Here is a 25853-nt window from a genome sequence, read left to right on the forward strand (position 1 = left end):
TTACCACAGGTGGACTCCAATCCAGTTGTAGAAACATCTCAAGTATGATCAATGGAAACAGGATACACCTGAGCTCAATTTCGAGTCTCATAGCAAAGGGTCTGAATACTTATGTAAATAAGGTATTATTATATTATAGGTTTTTTATTTTTAATGAATTTGCAAAAATGTGTACCCTTGTTTTCACTTTGTCATATTGGGATATTGTGTGTAGATTGTTGAGGATTTTTATTTATTTAATCAATTTTAGAATAAGGCTGTAACATAACAAAATGTGGAAAAAGTCAAGGGTTCTGAATACTTTCCGAATGCACTGTAGGGGTCAAAATGTATACCCCTTTTTTCAATACCTCACCTTGCAAGGATAACGGCACTGAGCCTTTTTGCAAAAATGTTTTATGAGTTGGAGAACACATTAGTTTGGATCTTAGAACATTCCTCCATACAGAATCCTGTACATTTTTGTAATTTAGCAATGCTCTTATCCAGAGCAACTTAAGATGATCATTAATCTTAAAATGGCTAGGTGGGACAACCACATATCACAGTCATAGTAAGTACATTTTTCCTCAATGTAGCGACCAACAAAGTCAGAGCTAGCAAGGAGAAGAAAAAGTCAAGTGCGAGTGTTAGTTCAGGAAAGGCTTATATACAGTGGGGAAAAAAAGTATTTAGTCAGCCACCAATTGTGCAAGTTCTCCCACTTAAAAAGATGAGAGAGGCCTGTAATTTTCATCATAGGTACACGTCAACTATGACAGACAAATTGAGAAAAAAAATCCAGAAAATCACATTGTAGGATTTTTTATGAATTTATTTGCAAATGATGGTGGAAAATAAGTATTTGGTCACCTACAAACAAGCAAGATTTCTGGCTCTCACAGACCTGTAACTTCTTCTTTAAGAGGCTCCTCTGTCCTCCACTCGTTACCTGTATTAATGGCACCTGTTTGAACTTGTTATCAGTATAAATGACACCTGTCCACATCCTCAAACAGTCACACTCCAAACTCCACTATGGCCAAGACCAAAGAGCTGTCAAAGGACACAAGAAACAAAATTGTAGACCTGCACCAGGCTGGGAAGACTGAATCTGCAATAGGTAAGCAGCTTGGTTTGAAGAAATCAACTGTGGGAGCAATTATTAGGAAATGAAAGACATACAAGACCACTGATAATCTCCCTCGATCTGGGGCTCCACGCAAGATCTCACCCCGTGGGGTCAAAATTATCACAAGAACGGTGAGCAAAAATCCCAGAACCACACGGGGGGACCTAGTGAATGACCTGCAGAGAGCTGGGACCAAAGTAACAAAGCCTACCATCAGTAACACACTACGCCGCCAGGGACTCAAATCCTGCAGTGCAAGACGTGTTCCCCTGCTTAAGCCAGTACATGTCCAGGCCCATCTGAAGTTTGCTAGAGTGCATTTGGATGATCCAGAAGAGGATTGGGAGAATGTCATATGGTCAGATGAAACCAAAATAGAACTTTTTGGTAAAAACTCAACTCGTCGTGTTTGGAGGACAAAGAATGCTGAGTTGCATCCAAAGAACACCATACCTACTGTGAAGCATGGGGGTGGAAACATCATGCTTTGGGGCTGTTTTTCTGCAAAGGGACCAGGACGACTGATCCGTGTAAAGGAAAGAATGAATGGGGCCATGTATCGTGAGATTTTGAGTGAAAACCTCCTTCCATCAGCAAGGGCATTGAAGATGAAACGTGGCTGGGTCTTTCAGCATGACAATGATCCCAAACACACCGCCCGGGCAACGAAGGAGTGGCTTCGTAAGAAGCACTTCAAGGTCCTGGAGTGGCCTAGCCAGTCTCCAGATCTCAACCCCATAGAAAATCTTTGGAGGGAGTTGAAAGTCCGTGTTGCCCAGCGACAGCCCCAAAACATCACTGCTCTAGAGGAGATCTGCATGGAGGAATGGGCCAAAATACCAGCAAAAGTGTGTGAAAACCTTGTGAAGACTTACAGAAAACGTTTGACCTGTGTCATTGCCAACAAAGGGTATATAACAAAGTATTGAGAAACTTTTGTTATTGACCAAATACTTATTTTCCACCATAATTTGCAAATACATTCATTAAAAATCCTACAATTTGATTTTCTGGATTTTTTTCCCTCATTTTGTCTGTCATAGTTGACGTGTACCTATGATGAAAATTACAGGCCTCTCTCATCTTTTAAAGTGGGAGAACTTGCACAACTGGTGGCTGACTAAATACTTGTTTTCCCCACTGTATATGTTTTATGTCTGCGCTTATGGACTGCCCTCTTAAATTCAATATGGACTGCCCTCTTAAATTCAAACGACAGGTTTTCAATGGGATCAAGTCTGGAGACTAAGATGGCTATTGCGAAATGTTGCTTTTGGGGCCAATTAACTATTTCTTTGTGGATTTTGATGTGTGCTTGGGGTCATTGTCTTGCTGGAAGAGCCACTTGCCGCCAAGTTTCAGCCTCCTGGCAGAGGCAACCGGGTTTTTGGCTAAAATATCCTGGTACTTGGTAAAGTTCATGATGCTGTTGACCTTAACAAGGGCCCCAGGAGTAGTGGAAGGAAAATTGCCCCATAACATCAAAGATCCAGCACCATATTTTATGGATTTATTTTCTGTTCATACATTCTCATTTCGACGCTAAACCCTCTATTTTCATGTCATCCAACAAATGTAAAAGTCTGGAGTTTGCTAAACAGCATTGACACTTGGATTAGAACTGGTGCTTTGGTCAGATGACATAAAAATAGAGCTCTCTGGCCACACACCAGTGTTGGGATTGAAATAAGAATACATGAGCAAAAAATAACCCTATACCTACTATAAAATATGGTGGTGGATATCAAGGATCTGGAAGGATTCTGTATGGAGGAATGGTCTAAGATCCCTCCCAATGTGTTCTCCAACTCATACAACATTTTAGAAAAAGGCTCAGTGCTGTTATCCTCGCAAGGTGAGGTATTGAAAACAGTCTTGTCAATAATTTTGACCCCTACCTTTAAATGTTTTTTAATTATTAGTTGTTTAACAAAATCTCTTTCTCTGAGCAATTGTAATAGTATAAAACAATATATTTTCCAAATTTTCTGGAGCATACAATGTAGCTCAGTATTTGAATTATTTATTTTATACAGTCATTTTTGCTCATCTTTGTCAAAGTTGTCAATAGTTTCGGAGCCCACTGTATATGCCAATAAACATAAAGGATCGATAATTGATATCGAATTGCCTATTTTAGCCTTTTATGAATAACATGGTCAAAATATAAGTGATTTCTAAACAGAAGTGTTGTTTCAAAAGGCTCAGTGCTACTGCAGTATAAGCTCTGTAACATTTGCGCTAGTACAGTACTGGGGCTCAAACTCTGTCTGGATACGAGTGTTCTAGATTTGCCCAGAGGAGAAGACAAAGCCTGTCCTGCTGCACCCGTCCCTCCCACTCCAGGTTATATTTATAAGCCGATATATATCGCAGGTTGGAACCCAAATGAAAATAACTGACATAGCTGAGTCTGGCACACAGCTTGAGAGCCCGCAGGCAGACTGCAGGAGATTGGGCTGGGGAGTTCAGTTAATATTTTCAAGAGCGAGCTTCGCTTCTCTCCACAAAAAATCCTGAAGTAACTGCAGAAAGTTTGCTCAGCTTATCTGATTTGCAGAGAAAGTACTTTTCTTGTCAGTGGATAAATATTGACTGCTGGATTCTATTTTCTCCCCCCTGCTCGTTGCTATCATATTTTGCTTTTATGAAGTGATTATCTTATGATTTGATTGGAGGCAGTAATGACTGGCCTTTGGAAGGCAGGTGTGTTGTGGTGAATATTGATGAGGATAAACATTGTGCAATGTGTAGAAAACTGGTATAGAACAGAATGGAGTCTTTTTAGCAGTGTAGTCAATGTCCGTTTTTTTTTTTTCTTCACTCTATGCTATACAATTACCTTTAACTCAAGATTACCCCAAAGCTAAATACCCTACGAGTATTTCACTTTAGTAGTAAAGGTTACAGTACATCAAAACCTATATCTGTTCTTTAGACCTAGGAAATGCTTTTACGCTGAGGCCAATGAAACTACCCCACTGAGGCCTGTCTTCTTTCCTGTCTATGAAAACATTGACAATGTCAAGCACGTATTAGCTCTGCTAAAGTGTTGTGTAGGTGAGCCACCTCCCCCCGTAGAGGGCGGCCCTCAAGTGGCTCATCATCTCATTGTCTAGACAATTAAGTTATGCCTTAGGTACTCCCCCGCACGTCTATTAGGCTTACCTGTTGTGTTTAACGCCTTGTCCCGTTCATTTGTCGTGCTCGCCAAGGATTGCCAAGAAGGGTTGTTGTGATGATGGCTGACGCGTGACGGAGAAAACAGATGCTTTAAAAATCCATTTTAATTTCTGTGCAACGAGCTGCGTCTGAGACCCAGGCCCAGAAATCAATTAGCAGCACGCACCAGCACATGAATCATTCCTGGCTTTGCTGGCTAGCTGGCTAGCTTGCTGGCTGGCTGACGTGCTAAATATCCCCCCTCACATAGCTGCCGCTCTGTTTCTGGCTGTTCCACTAGGGCCCCACTCAAACACTGTTGTCATCATTTGACTTCAGTGACAAGGGGATCATTCTAATTCCAAGCGCTTGCTTAACTTTTTGGCCCATACTTCTACAGTAAAGCGCCAACTCACCTCTCTGGACCACTGTAGCTACTGTAACTGCACACAGCATACTGACAGAGTGACTGGAGGCATACTGAAAGACTGCCAACTAGATGGGCAGGCAGTTACTAGTCTGGTGGCCGTGGCCCATGCTAATGGAGGGCAGCTTAGTGGGGAAATGGTATTACTCTCCCCAGACCGTCCTAATAAATTCCTAACTTATTGGTTAGTCACGACTCCCTCTGGTGTTCTCTCTTCCATTCCCTTTCTCATTCACTTGCTATCTTTCACCCGTCTGTGTGTGTGCGGTGCGCGCGTCTTCCACTTTGTGTAGTCGTTAGCATTGATGCTAATGAAAACAGTCTTCTGGTAGATGGGAAGGATTTCCCCAAAAAACTTCTCAATTAAATGTTAACTACTAAGTAGCCTATGCTTACGTTGCGGAATGATATGATTATTTGCATAAATCGAGGATATTTGTTTAGCAAACGTGCGCTACAAAAACACAGCAAAATTACAGCCTCTTGCTAGGTGGGCACTTGAATTAAAGGGTAACTAGCAACACTCCAAAATCAAATTGTATTATTTCTTTAAAGGGTAACTAGCTACACTCCCTCTGCATCTAAGTAGGCTTCCGTTTTCACACACTATCCTTATTTCCCCCTCCAGCGGGGGGTTTCACTCCAGTGTCAAGTTGTTTACTGTGATCAGTTCTCCCTGAAATGTGCAGTTTTGGCAGAATATTGATGGCAGAGGTCTGCTTTATTTTGGACTGTGTTTTGCAAGTCAGTTTGTTTGGTGTTTGGTTTCCCGCTTGAAGGACGTGGCTACCTCTCGATACTCTGATTGCGACCTGTCTGACCTCCACTCCTCTGTCGCACTGCTCTCTTTCCGTCCTCTCGCCCCCTCTCTCTCCTATGACTCATGGCCAATTTCCCAGAGAATGTAACTCATCATAAAATAAAAGCTACATTGAACAAAAAAAGTGAAAGCATATCCTCTCATGGAATCGCTGACAATCTAATGAATTACGTCCATTTCACCAAAAAACAACCTGCCCTGAAAGGCATGGATTAAACTGCTCTATGCAACACCAAAATCTGGTCAGACTGACATTGCTCTTAACTCATTCTCTCTCTCTTCTTTCTCACAGGAGAAGAGACTGAAGGAGAAGGCTGCCAGACGAGAAGCCAGCAAGCAGCACACTGAGGTAAGTCTCCGTCTCGCCTCCATTTTACAGCACAATTTCTTCCCTCCCACCCCCATCACACCCAGAAAAGCATATCCATCACACCGTGAATGGGTTTGATTCCAGGCACTAGCTCCTCTTCACTCACGCTACATTCAACCTTGGGTGTTTAAAGTTATACTTCTGTCAGGAGGCCGCTATTGAACTCCAGTCTAGCTCCAACAGGGGAGGCAGTCTTTAAAGGTGAGGGGCCCACTCTTCCCCCTCGTCTTTGTAACAAAGGTAGAAGAACATGCTCTCCTTTTTACCCTATGTCAAACATGGAATGCAGAGTCCCCCGTCGCCGATGTAGCACTTAGCTTTCAGATTCGAACAGAATTAATTGAGGAAAGAATGGGACGAGCACAATGGTACAGTACTTTACATGGTCATCAATGTCAGCTCCTCTAGTGAGTCATGTGAAGTGTTATATCTTCACAAAAGGGTACCAAACACTCCATAGAGTCTGTCTCCAGCTGAGTCACAGCTCCACTCCTGCCACCTACGAGGGAGGGCGAGGATGAGACGATGAGGGAGAAGTGCCTTGTCTTATGTCTTACGTAAGACCCCTGTCACAAAGCATCCGGGGTGTCTTCAGCAGAGAAGAGTGCCTCTCTTCCTCTCAGTGTAATATTAAATCCCCCTCTTCTCAGCTCGTGTCAGTCTGCTCGCCTGCTGGATTCGTCTTGCGTAATGTGAAAATGAAAACTGTCTTCAGCCTCAGCAGGATTACCATGCAAGCTCTTTATTTCTCTCCCTTTCTCTCTTACATTAATGCTGGTTTACAGCGATAGATACTCTGGAGGTGTTAGGGCGGCATTTCTCTAATCCTGGTTCCGGTAGCTCAACTGATAAGTCTTCTGTTGCCTCCTATTACTCTGGTGTATAGCCTACCTCTTTTGCTCTTTTTAGCTCTCCTATTTTGCCTTGTCAGTGATACGGGAGACAAATCCACCAGATAAGTGGACACAGGGAAAATGCAACATCTGAATGCAGCGTGATGTGCAGGATTATTGTTCGACTCAGTGGAGTCTCCCCGGCGTCCACATAAAAACCTCCTATTGGGTTAAATCAGACATTTATTGACACTTTCCAATTATCCTGCCTTTCATTGGGTTCAGAAGCCACATTTCCCATCTTTCTTTAAATCAGGCAGATTTTTTAAGTAGCTTTCTCCATTACAAGTCTGCTCTCATATTTTACCAACTGCACGTTAAACCAGGCCGGTTCTTCCTGGTATAAATGGGGGTTGTGTGTATTGACCCATGCTCCGCAATGCCGAACACTTCTCCCGCTGCCGTCCTTCCCCTCGCACACAGAGACAATTCGAGGATTACAGGCTGTCTCCACTGGGTAAAGGGCCTTCAACTCTCCACTGTCCTTTAATTTATCATCCCTAACACTGTTCCCAAAGCCTGCGAGCGCAACAACGGTGGCCTCAATAAGGCAGCAGGCCAGACTTATCCAGGCTAAAGCAGAGCAAAATGTTGGAGACGTTATTGCTTCATAGGTTTGTTAAAGATTTGGAGGGAATTGGGAAAGTCTTGGGTCAGATATGGTACAGTGGGGAAAAAAAGTATTTAGTCAGCCACCAATTGTGCAAGTTCTCCCACTTAAAAAGATGAGAGAGGCCTGTAATTTTCATCATAGGTACACGTCAACTATGACAGACAAATTGAGAGAAAAAAATCCAGGAAATCACATTGTAGGATTTTTTATGAATTTATTTGCAAATTATGGTGGAAAATAAGTATTTGGTCACCTACAAACAAGCAAGATTTCTGGCTCTCACAGACCTGTAACTTCTTCTTTAAGAGGCTCCTCTGTCCTCCACTCATTACCTGTATTAATGGCACCTGTTTGAACTTGTTATCAGTATAAAAGACACCTGTCCACAACCTCAAACAGTCACACTCCAAACTCCACTATGGCCAAGACCAAAGAGCTGTCAAAGGACACCAGAAACAAAATTGTAGACCTGCACCAGGCTGGGAAGACTGAATCTGCAATAGGTAAGCAGCTTGGTTTGAAGAAATCAACTGTGGGAGCAATTATTAGGAAATGGAAGACATACAAGACCACTGATAATCTCCCTCGATCTGGGGCTCCACGCAAGATCTCACCCCGTGGGGTCAAAATGATCACAAGAACGGTGAGCAAAAATCCCAGAACCACACAGGGGGACCTAGTGAATGACCTGCAGAGAGCTGGGACCAAGGTAACAAAGCCTACCATCAGTAACACACTACGCCGCCAGGGACTCAAATCCTGCAGTGCCAGACGTGTCCCCCTGCTTAAGCCAGTACATGTCCAGGCCCGTCTGAAGTTTGCTAGAGTGCATTTGGATGATCCAGAAGAGGATTGGGAGAATGTCATATGGTCAGATGAAACCAAAATAGAACTTTTTGGTAAAAACTCAACTCGTCGTGTTTGGAGGACAAAGAATGCTGAGTTGCATCCAAAGAACACCATACCTACTGTGAAGCATGGGGGTGGAAACATCATGCTTTGGGGCTGTTTTTCTGCAAAGGGACCAGGACGACTGATCCGTGTAAAGGAAAGAATGAATGGGGCCATGTATCGTGAGATTTTGAGTGAAAACCTCCTTCCATCAGCAAGGGCATTGAAGATGAAATGTGGCTGGGTCTTTCAGCATGACAATGATCCCAAACACACCGCCCGGGCAACGAAGGAGTGGCTTCGTAAGAAGCATTTCAAGGTCCTGGAGTGGCCTAGCCAGTCTCCAGATCTCAACCCCATAGAAAATCTTTGGAGGGAGTTGAAAGTCCGTGTTGCCCAGCGACAGCCCCAAAACATCACTGCTCTAGAGGAGATCTGCATCGAGGAATGGGCCAAAATACCAGCAACAGTGTGTGAAAACCTTGTGAAGACTTACAGAAAACGTTTGACCTGTCTTATTGCCAACAAAGGGTATATAACAAAGTATTGAGAAACTTTTGTTATTGACCAAATACTTATTTTCCACCATAATTTGCAAATAAATTCATTAAAAATCCTACAATGTGATTTTCTGGATTTTTTTTTCTCATTTTGTCTGTCATAGTTGACGTGTACCTATGGTGAAAATTACAGGCCTCTCATCTTTTTAAGTGGGAGAACTTGCACAATTGGTGGCTGACTAAATACTTTTTTCCCCCACTGTATGTTAACAAAATGTAGTGCCTTCTACACTGTCCTTGAGGGAGTTATACGTTTTTTTTTTGTCATTTAAAGTTTTGTGTAGTTGTGTTGTCCCCGGAGTTATTTCATTTAGATGTTCTCTGGGCAGAGAAAAAACATATTGTTTCTAAGGGTGCTATTATTCATTATTTAAGCACAACGCTCAGAAGTTGGATAACTTAAGGATATTATAAAAATGTGAATGTTAGGTTTGGCTCTGACAAATGACTGGGCTCATGCTCATGCTTTCTCACAGGAATATGTTAAATCCAGAGGATTGATGCAGAATTAATCATGTGTTTGGTATCAGCCACCTGCACATAAACCTGTGCCACCCAATCTGTCACTGAGGCCCAACCAGCCCCAGAGAAGCTCTGCTGCATTCAGATCTGCATTCCAATGGGCTTCAGCAGCTTGTTTACCTGTGTCCCAAAACAATAATTAATCTCACTGTTAACTATTGGGTGCTCAGCTGAAAGTAGATGGAGGACTTGTCTTCGCTTGAGGTGGAAGCCATTAACTCTGTATTTATTTACCCATATGAAGTAATGAAAATCTGAAAGTAAACCTAATTTTTTGTATCTGGTACCCAGTAATTTCGGTAAAAATTAAATCTTGCGTAATTGCGTCAGATGTTTGATTAAGTTTTAGGGGGAGACGTGTTAGAAAATATACTAAAACGAGGAGTGGAAGCAGCCGGTAGCTCCACCCCCCTTTCTTTGCAAGTTACGGGCAAGTCTATGGGACAAATGTCCCCTTCCGAAATTCGAAAGATGCGAACACCTGCAAAATCGTGATTTGTCCAAATGATCAGTGACGAGAAATCTGCGCACCAGAACAAAGTTCCTTGTTAGTCATCGCATCCCACAGTCTGTTGACAGATTCAATGATGCCCGTTATGTTACATGCGTCTGTCCACGAGAGATTACGTTCCAAGTGACAGCTCTCTGATTTTATTTTCGTAACAAATGTATAGGCTATGTGGTGGTCAAAGTCCTGATGAGTCCTCACTCAAACCCTACTGTCTCTAGTCGTGTCTACACTTGAAACTTACAGTTGAAGTTTACATACACCTTAGCCAAATACATTTAAACTCAGTTTTTCACAATTCCTGACATTTAATCCTAGTAAAAATTCCCTGTCTTAGGTCAGTTAGGATTACCACTTTATTTTAAGAATGTGAAATGTCAGAATAATAGTGGAGAGAATTATTTATTTCAGCTTTTATTTATTTAATCACATTCCCAGTGGGTCAGAAGTTTACATACACTCAATTAGTATTTGGTAGCATTGCCTTTAAATTGTTTAACTTGGGTCAAACGTTTCAGGTAGCCTTCCACAAGCTTCCCACAATAAGTTGGGTGAATTTTGGCCCATTCCTCCTGACAGAGGCTTCCTTGCTCGCACACGCTTTTTCAGTTCTGCCCACACATTTTCTATAGGATTGAGGGCTTTGTGATGGCCACTCCAATACCTTGACGTTGTTGTCCTTAAGCCATTTTGCCACAACTTTGGAAGTGTGCTTGGGGTCATTGTCCATTTGGAAGACACATTTGCGACCAAGCTTTAACTTCCTGACTGATGTCTTGAGATGTTGCTTCAATATATCCTCATAATTTTCCTTCCTCATGATGCCATCTATTTTGTGAAGTGCACCAGTCCCTCCTGCAGCAAAGCACCCCCACAGCATGATGCTGCCACCCCCGTGCTTCACGGTTGGGATGGTGTTCTTCGGCTTGCAAGCGTCCCCCTTTTTCCTCCAAACATAACGATGGTCATTATGGCCAAACAGTTCTATTTTTGTTTCATCAGACCAGAGGACATTTCTCCAAAAAGTACGATCTTTGTCCACATGTGCAGTTGCAAACCGTAGTCTGGCTTTTTTATGGCGGTTTTGGAGCAGTGGCTTCTTCCTTGCTGAGCGGCCTTTCAGGTTATGTCGATATAGGACTCGTGTTACTGTGTATATACACTGCTCAAAAAAATAAAGGGAACACTTAAATAACACAATGTAACTCCAAGTCAATCACACTTCTGTGAAATCAAACTGTCCACTTAGGAAGCAACACTGATTGACAATACATTTCACATGCTGTTGTGCAAATGGAATAGACAACAGGTGGAAATTATAGGCAATTAGCAAGACACCCCCAATAAAGGACTGGTTTTGCAGGTGGTGACCACAGACCACTTCTCAGTTCCTATGCTTCCTGGCTGATGTTTTGGTCACTTTTGAATGCTGGCGGTGCTTTCACTCTAGTGGTAGCATGAGACGGAGTCTACAACCCACACAAGTGGCTCAGGTAGTGCAGCTCATCCAGGATGGCACATCAATGCGAGCTGTGGCAAGAAGGTTTGCTGTGTCTGTCAGCGTAGTGTCCAGAGCATGGAGGCGCTACCAGGAGACAGGCCAGTACATCAGGAGACGTGGAGGAGGCCGTAGGAGGGCAACAACCCAGCAGCAGGACTGCTACCTCCGCCTTTGTGCAAGGAGGAGCAGGAGGAGCACTGCCAGAGCCAAGCAAAATGACCTCCAGCAGGCCACAAATGTGCATGCGTCTGCTCAAACGGTCAGAAACAGACTCCATGAGGTTGGTATGAGGGCCCGACGTCCACAGGTGGGGGTTGTGTTTACAGCCCAACACCGTGCAGGACGTTTGGCATTTGCCAGAGAACACCAAGATTGGCAAATTCGCCACTGGCGCCCTGTGCTCTTCACAGATGAAAGCAGGTTCACACTGAGCACATGTGACAGAGTCTGGAGATGCCGTGGAGAACGTTCTGCTGCCTGCAACATCCTCCAGCATGACCGGTTTGGCGGTGGGTCAGTCATGGTGTGGGGTGGCATTTCTTTGGGGGGCCGCACAGCCCTCCATGTGCTCGCCGGAGGTAGCCTGACTGCTATTAGGTACCGAGATGAGATCCTCAGACCCCTTGTGAGACCATATGCTGGTGCGGTTGGCCCTGGGTTCCTCCTAATGCAAGACAATGCTAGACCTCATGTGGCTGGAGTTTGTCAGCAGTTCCTGCAAGAGGAAGGCATTGATGCTATGGACTGGCCCGCCCGTTCCCCAGACCTGAATCCAATTGAGCACATCTGGGACATCATCCAGGTCCGGTAGGAGATCCATCAGGAGACCATCCGCCACCTCATCAGGAGCATGCCCAGGCGTTGTAGGGAGGTCATACAGGCATGTGGAGGCCACACACACTACTGAGCCTCATTTTGACTTGTTTTAAGGACATTACATCAAAGTTGGATCAGCCTGTAGTGTGGTTTTCCACTTTAATTATGAGGGTGACTCCAAATCCAGACCTCCATGGGTTGATAAATTTGATTTCCATTGATAATTTTTGTGTGATTTTGTTGTCAGCACATTCAACTATGTATATACTTGCGTACTATTGTTTGTACAGATGAACGTGGTACCTTCAGGTGTTTGGAAATTGCTCCGAAGGATGAACCAGACTTGTGGAGGTCTACAATTTTTTTTCTTAGGTCTTGGCGGATTTCTTTTGATTTTCCAATGATGTCAAGCAAAGAGCCACTGAGTTTGAAGGTAGGCCTTGAAATACATCCACAGGTACACCTTCAATTGACTCAAATTATGTCAATTAGCCTATCAGAAGCTTCTAAACCCATTACATTTTTCTGGAATTTTCCAAGCTGGTTAAAGGCACAGTCAACTTAGTGTATGTAAACTTCTGACCCACTGGAATTGTGATACAGTGAATTATAAGTGAAATAATCTGTTTGTAAACAATTGTTGGAAAAATGACTTGTGTCATGCACAAAGTAGATGTCCTAAAAGACTTGGCAAAACTATAGTTTGTTAATAAGAAATTTGTGGAGTGGTTGAAAAACAAGTTTTAATGACTCCAACCTAAGTGTATGTAAACTTCCGACTTCAACTGTACATGCGACTTCTGCTATCAGAATACGAAGCTCGCATTGAAAAGACGAGTCTCGACACACAAAAGTCGCTTTGTGGTCTGATTGAGTTCAGATCTGTCTGACCACTTCAGGAGGTGGTTAGGGATGCATTGAGTGCAGATTTATCCTCAGTCTGGACGCAATCAGGCTACCGAAAGCACATTGTGCTTTCAGCACGCCTCCCACAAGTCCCCAAATAGTGTGTGTTTTGGGACCTAGAGGCACCTTTTTCATTATAACGTTGGAGGAAATACCTTCCTAGCGTGTGGGGAATGCTTTTGCTTGCCTCTTAAATGCTAGCTAATGTTTAGGAAAATGTTTTTTTGTTTGGCTAGAGTTATGCTAACTCGTTTGCAATCCCTTTAGCGTTGCGTGCTAGCTTGCTGGCTAGCAACAGAGGTTAGCTGGTTACTTAGCTATAGTAGTTAGCTACTGCCATCAGCTGTTGTGTTATCATGTTTTGCCTATTCCACCGTTTGTAGAATGCATATTTCAAAATAGTGCGGGAACAGACACAATGTGGACACATTTAAATGTAGACTCATGACATGTTCGGAATTTTATAATCAGAACTCGATTATCAGAATACAAAAGCTGCATAAACTGTCAAGTCTAGAAACAACCTCTGTCCACAATAGGATTGGGAGTCCACTCCATTTAAATTTAGTCAGCTGAAGGGAGTTTAAATTCCACTTTAAGAGTTGAAAATAAATGGCATACTAACCAGGTTTCCAGCCAACCTTTTAATGTGAGTAAAGTGCATATCGGATAAAAAAAATTCACGACATACCTAATAGAAACACCTAATTTATCGGTACAGTTTCAATGTGGACAAAACAAAATACACTAGATAAAGTGGGAGCTTTTTTTGTCTGTAAAATTAACTATGCAATAAATGATGGTGGAAACGCTGTTTATTAGGCTACACATGAAATTAGTTATGATCAACTTCACAGGGTGGTGAAAGTGCATGGTGATGAGCTTGATGCTCCTTTCCAATAAATATTGGGGGTCTTATTCTGGTGACATGATGATCCACGCTTGACTGATTTTTGACAAATAATAATCTCATCTAGGTAGCCTACTAGCATTGTACTGCGAGCTGTTGGCTAGAGCGTTTGTGCCAAGACCAGAGTGGGCACATTTGCTATGTAACGCAAAAAACAATTGGGATAAAACCACCAGTAGAGTTGAAAATGCGATGGAAACCCATTTAATAGGGACCTCATGATACGATATCACAATACTTAGGTGCCGAAACGATATGTATTGCGATTCGGTACATCGATTTTATTGCAATTTGATGTTCCAACATATTGCTCACTATACACTGAATGTACAAAACATTAGGAATAACTTCCTTATATTGAGTTGCACTCCCTTTTGCCCTCAGTCTCAATTAGTCGGGGCATTGACTCTACAAGGTGTCGAAAGCGTTCCACAGGGATGCTGGCCCATGTTGACTTCAATGCTTCCCACAGTTGTGTCAAGGCCTCCTGTAGCTCAGTTGGTAGAGCATGGCGCTTGCAACGCCAGGGTTGTGGGTTTGATTCCCACAGGGGGCCAGTATGAAAAATGTATGCACTCACTAACTGTAAGTCGCTCTGGATAAGAGCGTCTGCTAAATGACTAAAATGTAAAAATGTAAGTTGGCTGGATGTCCTGTGGGTGGTGGACCATTCTTGATACACACGGGAAACTGTTGAGCGTGAAAAACCCAGCAGTGTTGCAGTTCTTGACACACTTAAACCGGTGCGTCTGGTACCTACTACCATACCATGTCCAAAGGCACTTCAATCTTTTGTCTTGCCCATTCACCCTCTGAATGGCACACATACACAATCCATGTCTCAATTGTCTCAAGGCTTAAAAATCCTTCTTTAACCTGTCTCCTCCCCTTCATCAACACTGATTGAAGTGGATTTATAAGGGATCATAGCTTTCACCTGGTCAGTCTGTCATGGAAAGAATAGTTCCTAATGTTTTGTAAACTCAGTGTATGTCTGCTGCATAGAGACAAGAGCATGAGAAAACGAGTTTTGATCAGTCAGAGAAATACACTACCGTTCAAAAGTTTGGGGTCACTTAGAAATGTCCTTGTTTTTGAAAGAAAATATTTTTTTTTGTCCATTAAAATAACACCAAATGATCAGAAATACAGTGTAGACATTGTTAATGTTGTAAATGGCTATTGTAGCTGGAAACGGCTGATTTTTAATGGAATATCTACATAGGCGTACAGAGGCCCATTATTAGCAACCATCAGTCCTGTGTTCCAATGGCACGTTGTGTTTGCTAATCCAAGTTTATCATTTAAAAAAGCTAATTGATCATTAGAAAACCCTTTTGCAATTATGTTAGCACAGCTGAAAACTGTTGTGCTGATTAAAGAAGCAATAAAACTGGCCTTCTTGAGACTAGTTGAGTATCTGGAGCATCAGCAATTGTGGGTTCGATTACAGGCTCAAAATGGCCAGAAACAAAGAACTTTCTTCTGAAACTCGTCAGGAAAGGTGAGGAGGAAAGGGAGTTATTGTGTTTGCAAAGCAAGAAATATGTTTGTAAAATGTGCTGTGTTAATCTGGAAAGAAAGTACCATTCTGTATTTTCAAAACACATCTTTTGTTTGTGACTTACTGCTAATATATATTAAACATTTTGATAGAAATCAATCTCCATACGCAATTTCTACTTAAACCTTTTGCCCTTTGATATTTTAAGTAGAAATTGTGCACCAAAATTGAATTTTCAAAGCCTGTTATATTTAATGAAGTGCCCTTTAATTTAGTCCACAGAGAATTCAATAAATGAATAAAGACTTGAGCGTTTTGACATGTCCCTCTGTGCACCCTCTGTGACTTCTTGGAAGATTTTAACCCCAAAATGTCTCGGAAGTTTTCACCATCATTGTAAAGCCCTAATTATTTTGTTGCTTTGACAAAGTCATTTCTGAAGATTATTATTTATTTCGTATGATTAGTGAATCATTTACGTCTGTCCCTCCATTTTAAGGTCAACCATGTTACGTGAACTGAACTTTCGTTTTAAAATGGTGAAACTATTAGTATAAAAGCAGCTGAGCTTGTTCTACTATTTTTGTCAATTTTCTGGTGTTTTGAGGTGGGAAACTGAGTGGGTTGAGCATAACACGTCAACCCTGTTACCGATAGATAGACAGGCTATAATTTTTTTAACAAGAGAAAAACATTTGAAGCTTGCGTTCAATTGACACTCCCTGTTGCACACAAACTTCCATTCACCCTGTCATGAGGGGATTTATGGCTGATTTAGATGAAATCGTCAACCCTGTTACGGTCAACCTTTTTACTTTATTTGGCACTTAATAGGCACTTACTATAGTCATTTTTGTATTTAACCTCTTGAGATGGGAAAACTTGTTTTTTTCTAAAGTTCAACATGTGCTCTTTATGACAATGTTCAAATTAGGTGAAATCAAACGTTTTTTTGACCAAGTTACACTTCTCAAAAGGCACCGAATTGGTGGAACAGTAGCCGGAGACTGCTCAAACTCTTCTCACCCCTCCAGTACCCTGCGACCATCCTCATGGGTTTAAGACTTTTATGAACTCCACTGCTGCGGACTCTGCTGGTCTTCAGAAGCAAGGGATTTGAAAGATTTGTTACAAAAGAGCTTTGGTGCCTTGAAAGGAGGAGGTTGACTTTCAAAGCAATAGATTGTAACAAATAATAATAATTTAACGGCCTCTCTCATGTAGGCTTTGTCCCAGTGATAACATTGACATTGACTCCTGGCATAACAAGTCATGGCAATAATCCATACGCTTCTGTCAACTGAGGTGACTGTCCTCAAACTAAAATGCTAACGCTTACCATGGAGTTATTTCAGTTACCATGTGTTTGAAGTTGGTTGGTTGATGATTTTATGCATATACTTTATGTTGATTTTATGTACTTTATGTGAAGTGCTTCCCAATATGTTACACAGTGCAGTCATGTAAAGAATATTTCATATACAAATCTGTAAGTCTTTGGAGACCCTTATCGTCACACAGACCAGTGCACAAACATAAACATTTTGATACTGGCCCTACCGAGGCCAGTTAGCACATTTAGCTCGCTGACATTTGAGCGAATCTGAATAAAACACCAATGAGAGCAGATGGACCCCCACTCCCATGCTTTTAAATAGACATCTCCTAAGACCAAGATTTATCAAACAAAGCCCCCACTTCGGACAGATGGCATTTTGCTCGTCTCACTTCCACCCAAGAGAAGTGTATTATTGTGATGTCATGCCAAGAAAGCCACAATGCCCGGACTCTCTGCATCAGAAATTGAAGTTGGAAGAGGTAACCGCTCTTTGTTGCCATTTAAAAGTCAGCTTTGCAGAGAATATGGCAGCTGCCCAGTGATGGCCAATCCAAAGTGTTTCTCTGCTCCCCCTGGAATGGTTATATCCGACTGAGTCAGAGATGCCTGGAAAGCAGCTGTTGTCATCCATTTCAGGAGGCCGTCCACAGGTTCAAGATGGCAGCTGTCATGTCCATTCTTTCCCCAGTCTCACTTGGGGATACCTCGCATAGCAAGCATATGCAAATGCAGGTGTGTGGATGCAGCGATTAATCATCCAATCGATGCCTCGGCACTGGTGTAGGGAAGAGGTATCCATCCCACCCCTTGACAGCCTGTTCTCAATGGACCTGGTGGTGCTTAGTTATCACATCTATTTGGTATCTGAACCGAAGCTACTATTTATTGTTGTCTAATGAGTGTCTTTCAATCTATACCCAAAAGCCCATCTCTTAATAAGTGTTATTTTTAAGCACAGCATATTAAGTATTGTTTATTACTTGGCTTGACCGACCAAGGAACAGATTCTAGTTTTGTTTATTGTTTTGGTGTCCAGATGGAAACTAATGTTATCTAATGAGCTGTATCAACTCAAGGATTTTCAGATGTGTTCACTTCCTAGCCTCATAACCTTCACAATATTATCTATAAACCCTCTTTTATTTAGCATAATATTGTGCATTTTTGAATCCCGGAAAGCCTTTTAGGTCTTACTTTTATATAAAACCGATGTGAAATGCAGGGGGGGAGATCTGCATGCACCAATGAGTGCAGACCGCCTAATGTCTGACAGGTTTGTAATAAATGTTCCCTCCCTGCTGCCTGATACTGCTTTCAACATTTTCCGGAGTTAGACTTTCAGAGATGAAGCTCTAAATGAGAATCCTTCACCAGAGGCCTGAAGAGATTTGATAAAAGTCCACCAGGGAGAGTGAGCTGTGGTGTCATGCTAAATACTAACTTGCTCTCATCTCATCAATCTGTCCACCTGTCTCTCTTATTGCTCCCACTTTGGGATTTCAATCTGACGTGGCCACACTTTGTAAGTGTTTTTTGCATAGTTGTTGGCCCAATTTTGATACAGAGCCCATACATGAATCAGCAAATTCCTTAATTGAATTGGAATATGGTCCTACCTCAACCCTGTGTAGCTCTGAACTACTCAACTCCCCATGAACAGAATTTGAATCCATCTTTTTTTCTTTCAAGATTGTATCAATGACCTTGTTCCACCTTCAATAATAATTCCTTGTCCTGCCTCTTTAAATGGTAGGAAGCATAAAATCAAATCAAATGTATTTATAAAGCCCTTTTTACATCAGCAGATGTAACAAAGTGCTTATTCAGAAACCGAGCCTAAAACACAAGGCAGCAAGCAATGCAGATGTAGAAGCATGAGTTTTTACTCACTAATGTAACAACACAGTGTGGTCAAAGACTTAACTTAGTTGTAGCCACGATCTGGTTACCTATAAGTACAAACATAGTTATGTTTTTGGGTTATTACATATTAACTTATTTCCAGATATCTTCTAAACTACCCACAATGCACTATTTCTCAACGTCGTATGGAGGATCTACTCTCTGCTACAGAGTTCATATGCTAGCTCAGTAGCTAGCTCAAGCTGGCTAACTTTAGCCACTAGCCATGCTAGCATGTAATTACATTCCAGACCAAGTGTTGGCGGTGGTGAGCTGCTACAATCCACCAATCACAGGAAGTGTGATGTAAACAAGAAGCAGATGGGGAACGTGCGGCCATGCAGCATGCTCTTCACTGACTTTGTGGGAACTCGTTAGCACAGCAGGCTCTGGTGCCTTCTTCCCGTGGGCTCAAAACGAGAGAAAATTATACCTGCTTGCTCTAATTTTGTAGTACCTCATCTGTTCTCCTTTTTGTTTTGTCAACTTTTTGGCATGTTCTCTTTGAAGTAGGCTACGGGAGTTTTGTAACTTCATCCACCTTGGCTTAGTGCTAGTGCCCTAGCTGACGGAGATCTGGAATCTATTTGGGATTTCCCCAACTCTTCATCGGCCGGTGACGTGCCCACCTCCCCCTGGCTTTATTAGAGAACTCAGCCTGCACGCTTTTAAACATTTTACCATCGGATGGGCCCCAGCCATCAATCTGTAAGGCTCTGTTCTCTTTGCTTTGATCTGTGGTTATATTTTAGTTAGGGCTGACCCCAATTAGTCGACTGGTCGATTGTTTGGTTGTAAGGTTGTTGGTCGACCGAGAGTTTTATTTTTACTATTTTCTACATTGTAGAATAATAGTGAAGACATCAAAACTATGAAATAACACACATGGAATCATGTAGTAACCAAAAAAGTGTTAAACAAATCAAAATATATTTTATATTTGAGATTCTTCAAATAGCCACCCTTTGCCTTGATGACAGCTTTGCACACTCTTGGCATTCTCTCAACCAGCTTCACCTGGAATGCTTTTCCAACAGTCTTGAAGGAGTTCCCACATATGCTGAACACTTGTTGGCTGCTTTTCCTTCACTCTGCACTCTGCGGTCCCAAACCATCTCAATTTGGGTGAGGTCAGGGGATTGTGGAGGCCAGGTCATCTGATGCAGCACTCCATCACTTTCCTTCTTTGTAAAATAGCCCTTACACAGCCTGGAGGTGTGTTGGATCAAATCAAATCAAATTGTATTTGTCACATACACGTGTTTAGCAGATGTTATAGCGGGTGTAGCGAAATGCTTGTGCTTCTAGCGCCGACAGTGCAGTAATATCTAACAATTTCACAACATATACCCAATACACACAAAACTAGTAAGGAATGGAATTTAAGAATATATACATATATGGACAAGCAATGACAGAGCGGCATGGACTAAGATATTGTAGAATAGAATACAGTATATACATATGAGATGAGTAGTGCAAGATATGTAAACATTATTAAAGTGACTAGTGTTCCATTTCTTAAAGTGGCCAGTGATTTCAATGGGCAGCAGCATACTCTAATGTGCTAGTGATGGCTATTTAACAGTCTGATGGCCTTGAGATAGAAGCTGTTTTTCATTCTCTCGGTCTCAGCTTTGATGCACCTGTACTGACCTCGCCTTCTGGATGATAGCGGGGTGAACAGGCAGTGGCTCAGGTGGTTGATGTCCTTGATTATATTTTTGGCCTTCCTGTGACATCGGGTGCTGTATGTGTCATTGTCCTGTTGAAAAACAAATAATAGTCCCACTAAGCCCAAACCAGATGGGATGGCGTATCGCTGCAGAATGCTGTGGTAGCCATGCTGGTTAAGTGTGCCTTGAATTCTGAATAAATCACAGACAGTGTCACCAGCAAAGCACCCCCACACCATAACACCTCCTCCTCCATGCTTTACGGTGGGAAATACACATACGGAGATCATCCGTACACCCACACCGCGTCTCACAAAGACTCGGCGGTTGGAACCAAAGATCTCCAATTTGGACTCCAGACCAAAGGGCACATTTCCACCGGTCTAATGTCCATTGCTTGTGTTTCTTGACCCAAGCAAGTCTCTTCTTCTTATTGGTGTCCTTTAGTAGTGGTGTCTTTGCAGCAATTCGACCATGAAGGCCTGATTTCACACAGTCTCCTCTGAACAGTTGATGTTAAGATGTGTCTGTTACTTGAACTTGGTAGCATTTATTTGGGCTGCAATTTCTGAGGCTGGTAACTCTAATGAACTCTGGTCTTCCAGTCCAGTGGCGGTCCTCGTGAGAGCCAGTTTCATCATAGCGCTTGATGGTTTTTGCGACTGCACTTGAAGAAACTTTCAAAGTTCTTGAAATATTCCGTAATGACTGACCTTCATGTTTTAAAGTAATGGACTGTCGTTTATCTTTGCTTATTTGAGCTGTTCTTGCCATAATATGGACTTTTACCAAATAGGGCTGTCTTCTGTATACCCCCCCACCTTGTCACAACACAACTGATTGGCTCAAACGCATTAAGAAGGAAAGAAATTCCACAAATTAACTTTTAAGAAGGCACACCTGTTTATTGAAATGCATTCCAGGTGACTACCTCATGAAGCTGGTTGAGAGAATGCCAAGAGTGTGCAAATCTGTCAAGGCAAAGGGTAGCTATTTGAAAAATCTCAAATATACAATATATTTTGATTTTAACACTATTCTTGGTTACTACATGATTTAATGTGTTATTTCATGGCTTTGATGTCTTCACTATTATTCTACAATGTAGAAACTAGGTGTTCTAAAACTTTTGACCGGTAGTGTGTGTATATAAACTCAGCAAAAAAAGAAACGTCCTCACTGTCAACTGCATTTATTTTCAGCAAACTTAACATGTGTAAATATTTGTATGAACATAACAAGATTCAACAACTGAGACATAAACTGAACAAGTTTCACAGACATGTGACTAACAGAAATTGAATAATGTGTCCCTGAACAAAGGGGGAGTCAAAATCAAAAGTAACAGTCAGTATCTGGTGTGGCCACCAGCTGCATTCAGTCCTGCAGTGCATCTCCTCCTCATGGACTGCACCAGATTTGCCAGTTCTTGCTGTGAGATGTTACCCCACTCTTCCACCAAGGCACCTGCAAGTTCCCAGACATTTCTGGGGGGAATGGCCCTTGCCCTCACCCTCCGATCCAACAGGTCCCAGACGTGCTCAATAGGATTGAGATCCGGGCTCTAAGGCTAGCCATGGCAGAACACTGACATTCCTGTCTTGCAGGAAATCCCGCACAGAACGAGCAGTATGGCTGGTGGCATTGTCATGCTGGAGGGTCATGTCAGGATGAGCCTGCAGGAAGGGTACCACATGAGGGAGGAGGATGTCTTCCCTGTAACGCACAGCGTTGAGATTGCCTGCAATGAGAACAAGCTCAGTATGATGATGCTGTGACACACCGCCCCAGACCCTCCACCTCCAAATCGATCCCGCTCCAGAGTACAGGCCTCGGTGTAACGCTCATTCCTTCGACGATAAACGTGAATCCGACCATCACCCCTGGTGAGACAAAACCACAACTCGTCAGTGAAGAGCCCTTTTTGCCAGTCCTGTCTGGTCCTGCGACAGTGGGTTTGTGCCCATAGGCAACGTTGTTGCCGGTTAAGTCTGGTGAGGACCTGCCTTACAACAGGCCTACAAGCCCTCAGTCTAGCCTCTCTCAGCCTATTGCGGAAAGTCTGAGCACTGATGGAGGGATTGTGCGTTCCTGGTGTAACTCGGGCAGTTGTTGTTGCCATCCTGTACCTGTCCCGCAGGTGTGATGTTCGGATGTACCGATCCTGTGCAGGTGGTGTTACACGTGGTCTGCCACTGCGAGGGCAATGAGCTGTCCGTCCTGTCTCCCTGTAGCACCGTCTTAGGCGTCTCACAGTACGGACATTGCAATTTATTGCCCTGGCCACATCTGCAGTCCTCATGCCTCCTTGCAGCATGCCTAAGGCACGTTCACGCAGATGAGCAGGGACCCTGGGCATCTTTCTTTTGGTGTTTTTCAGAGTCAGTAGAAAGGCCTCTTTAGTGTCCTAAGTTTTCATAACTGTGACCTTAATTGCCTACCGTCTGTAAGCTGTTAGTGTCTTAACGACTGTTCCACAGGTGCATGTTCATTAATTGTTTATGGTTCATTGAACAAGCATGGGAAACAGTGTTTAAACCCTTTACAATGAAGATCTGTGAAGTTATTTGGATTTTTACGAATTATCTTTGAAAGACAGGGTCCTGAAAAAGGGACGTTTATATGTGCCCATCTCAGTGAACTAATCCATTGCGGAGGCCTAGACTAAAAGCCAATTTATGCTTGATTCGAAAATGTGGTCGGAGGCTCCAAATTTTGTAACAATGCGGAGGGCTCTGTATAGCTCCACATTGACATGATTGATTGAGGGTAGGTGGGGGTGGTACATCCTGTATAAACACAAACTCACTTCCTTGACAACAGCTCTGCACTGCTCCACAAAGCGCAAGAAGTATGAATGCCCTTACTTCTGCTGAGGCCATTCTTGCCCTGACTTCTGTAGAGGCCATTTCACCATAAATGCTGCTTGGCCAATGCAGACGTCAGATTGACCATGTGCCTAGATGCACAATGCACTTCTCTCTCCAGAATGTGCTCTCTCCCGCCATAACTTCATTGTGTGAATTGTTTGCGTTTGATTGTTAGTGTATATCAATTCCCCAGTACATATATCACCAGTAGTACATTAACCGTTAATTCCTGTAATTTCTAATCTACAATGTTTGTTACTTTGGTTATGGTCATTTATTTTAATGCATTCAATATTATTATTCCAGTCTTCCTATTGTCATAGTCGGAGTGGGCACATTGTTTGCAGAGTACACAACCTAAGCTACACTTGCGAGAAACAAGTTTTAGTTTATTTAATTCAATTGATGAGTTCTGTCAATTTAGTCATTGTCTTTTGTTTGTAGTGCTCCTGTCAATGTTGAGGAAGGACGCGCACGCATAGAAGTAGGTGTATAGGCTACCTGGCCTGCGCGCAAATGTAGGCATATCAATGTGACTGTTTGGGGATCTGATATTATTTCTGATTGGTTTAACGCACCACCACTAATGACCTGTGGAGCTTCTCAAAGTAACGTTTTCTTCACCTCAAACAGCAAGCAAACGACATCTGTTTTTATATCCATTGAGAATTACAATAGGTCCTAAATGTATTTGAAAAATCTTTCCAGCTCTCTCCCTTTCGATAACCACTCAGCGTGAAAGGGGAAAATGTCATGCTCTGATCCCGTGGAAATGTCATAAAATAGGCTTCTTATCAGTGCTTGACTTGGATTTAAATAGGTTCCGGTACTCATTTTGGGTGCTGGTACTGTTTATATTTAGGTGCAGGAGCTCCACAATACTTTTGAGCTAATATTCTATAAGAGGAGCTCCGGTGAGCTCCTGCCCAAGTCGAGCACTGATCCCTTGCGCAAATAGCCTACAGCTGTATCTGTCCTGAGCTCACTGGCGCTAGAAACTCTGAGGGCCCAGAATATTTTATATATTGTTGCAAGTTTGCTAGCTTGAGCTTTGGGCAGGACCAAGTTAATAGTTGATACAATGTTTCAAGTTCCTTGCAGACAGGCCATGTGTAGCCAATGTGATTTATAGGATATTTATTTTTATCAGGATATTTTGATTAACCACGTGACTGATTTTGAGATACAAAGACGTTATTATAAATTAAATTACTGTTTTACGAAAATGTGCATATTAAAACCATAACTGGCACGCAGATCGGTAGAAATGGTAAGATAAATTGTCTTTCCACAGGTTACCGACTCGTCGTGTAGCCTATTACCGGCAACTTCGGGAGAGTAATGGCAGAATCTGCGAAAGCCAGCAGGAGCGTGAGGAGAATAGTTGGGTCAGGTTTTTTCTTTTTTCTTGACGTTTCAGCCTTCAATGGCCTAATGAATAATCACCAAGGGAATGGGCATGGGGAAGACAATTAGGGAGAACTCTCTTCAGCTGGTGGTGCTAATGAGAGACAGTGTGGTAGACCATACAGGTTGGTACTCAGGGTGTGGTGTGCTGTGGTCAATGTCTTCACCTTGTGATGAAATACAGACATGAAACCAGTAAACAATAATTGGAAAACTGGACAAGCTTTTTTCCAACTACAGTAGGTGTAATCGATATACAACCACTACCATACAATACATGTTGAATATGTTTGGTAATGAAAATAAATTACAGGGCTAAGCAAAGCTAGGGATAGCTTGCTGGCAAAGATAATAAAGAGAACTGCATATAGCTAGCATTCTTTGATAAATGGTTAGATGGCGTTGTTTCTCCAAAACATTGATTTACTTGAATGTAGCTGTAAGCTACTGTAGGTGTTGATAGCAACTGGCTGACTCATGTAGTGCTAACGTAACGTTAGCAGACTGGTAGGGTTAAAGTTAGTAGGCTAGTAGGGCTAACGTTAGCAGGCTAGTTGGCTAGCAACCTTGCAAGTTGATTTGTAACAATAAATTCATAAGTATTTGCTTTTAAGTCGGCTGGAAATTAAATTGAAACCAATAGACATGGGTGCAAGCGATTTGTTTAATTTGAAGTTATAGATTTGAAGTTATTTCTGTTGGAGTTTACATTTATAAGGAATAGTCTGGCTTGCTGGGTTCTCCATATTACATCACCCCCGAAAATTAAAAAAATCAGACATGGCTTCGGCATTCTTCGGAATTCTGATCAGTTTTATGTAATAACTAAAAAAATTGAAAAGTGAGGTGTAACTTTGCATTGAAACTTTGTATGTGTATACTAATGCAAATCCATATGTTACATGTGGTTACGTTTATGCTACCTACCCTTTAATAAAGGTTGACGTAACGAGGCTCCAGCAGCGTAACCGTAACATACTGTACAATGCAAATTAATAGGCTGAAATTCTGATCCCTGGATGATGAACTCACTGTAGGTTAGCGTGCCCTTAATGTATGCCCAGTATTCCGGCGTTTTAAAGCGTCACATACATTTGATGGTCTCCTAAATGTTAAGTGATTACAGCATTTATTTAAATATTTAT

General features: G+C 42.3%; 1 protein-coding gene across 1 annotated transcript in view; it reads left to right on the forward strand.

Moving 5' to 3' along the window:
* LOC311142225 (putative ATP-dependent RNA helicase DDX10) overlaps positions 1 to 25853 on the forward strand; it is a 116592-nt gene that overhangs the window by 75599 nt on the left and 15140 nt on the right. The window contains exon 16 of the mRNA XM_084177832.1: positions 5813 to 5869. Coding sequence (XP_084033958.1) covers positions 5813 to 5869 — 57 coding nt within the window. The remainder of the gene's footprint in view (positions 1 to 5812; positions 5870 to 25853) is intronic.

Source organism: Coregonus lavaretus (genome assembly GCF_964263955.1).
Source record: "Coregonus lavaretus genome assembly, chromosome: 15".
Classification (NCBI taxonomy): Eukaryota; Metazoa; Chordata; class Actinopteri; order Salmoniformes; family Salmonidae; genus Coregonus; species Coregonus lavaretus.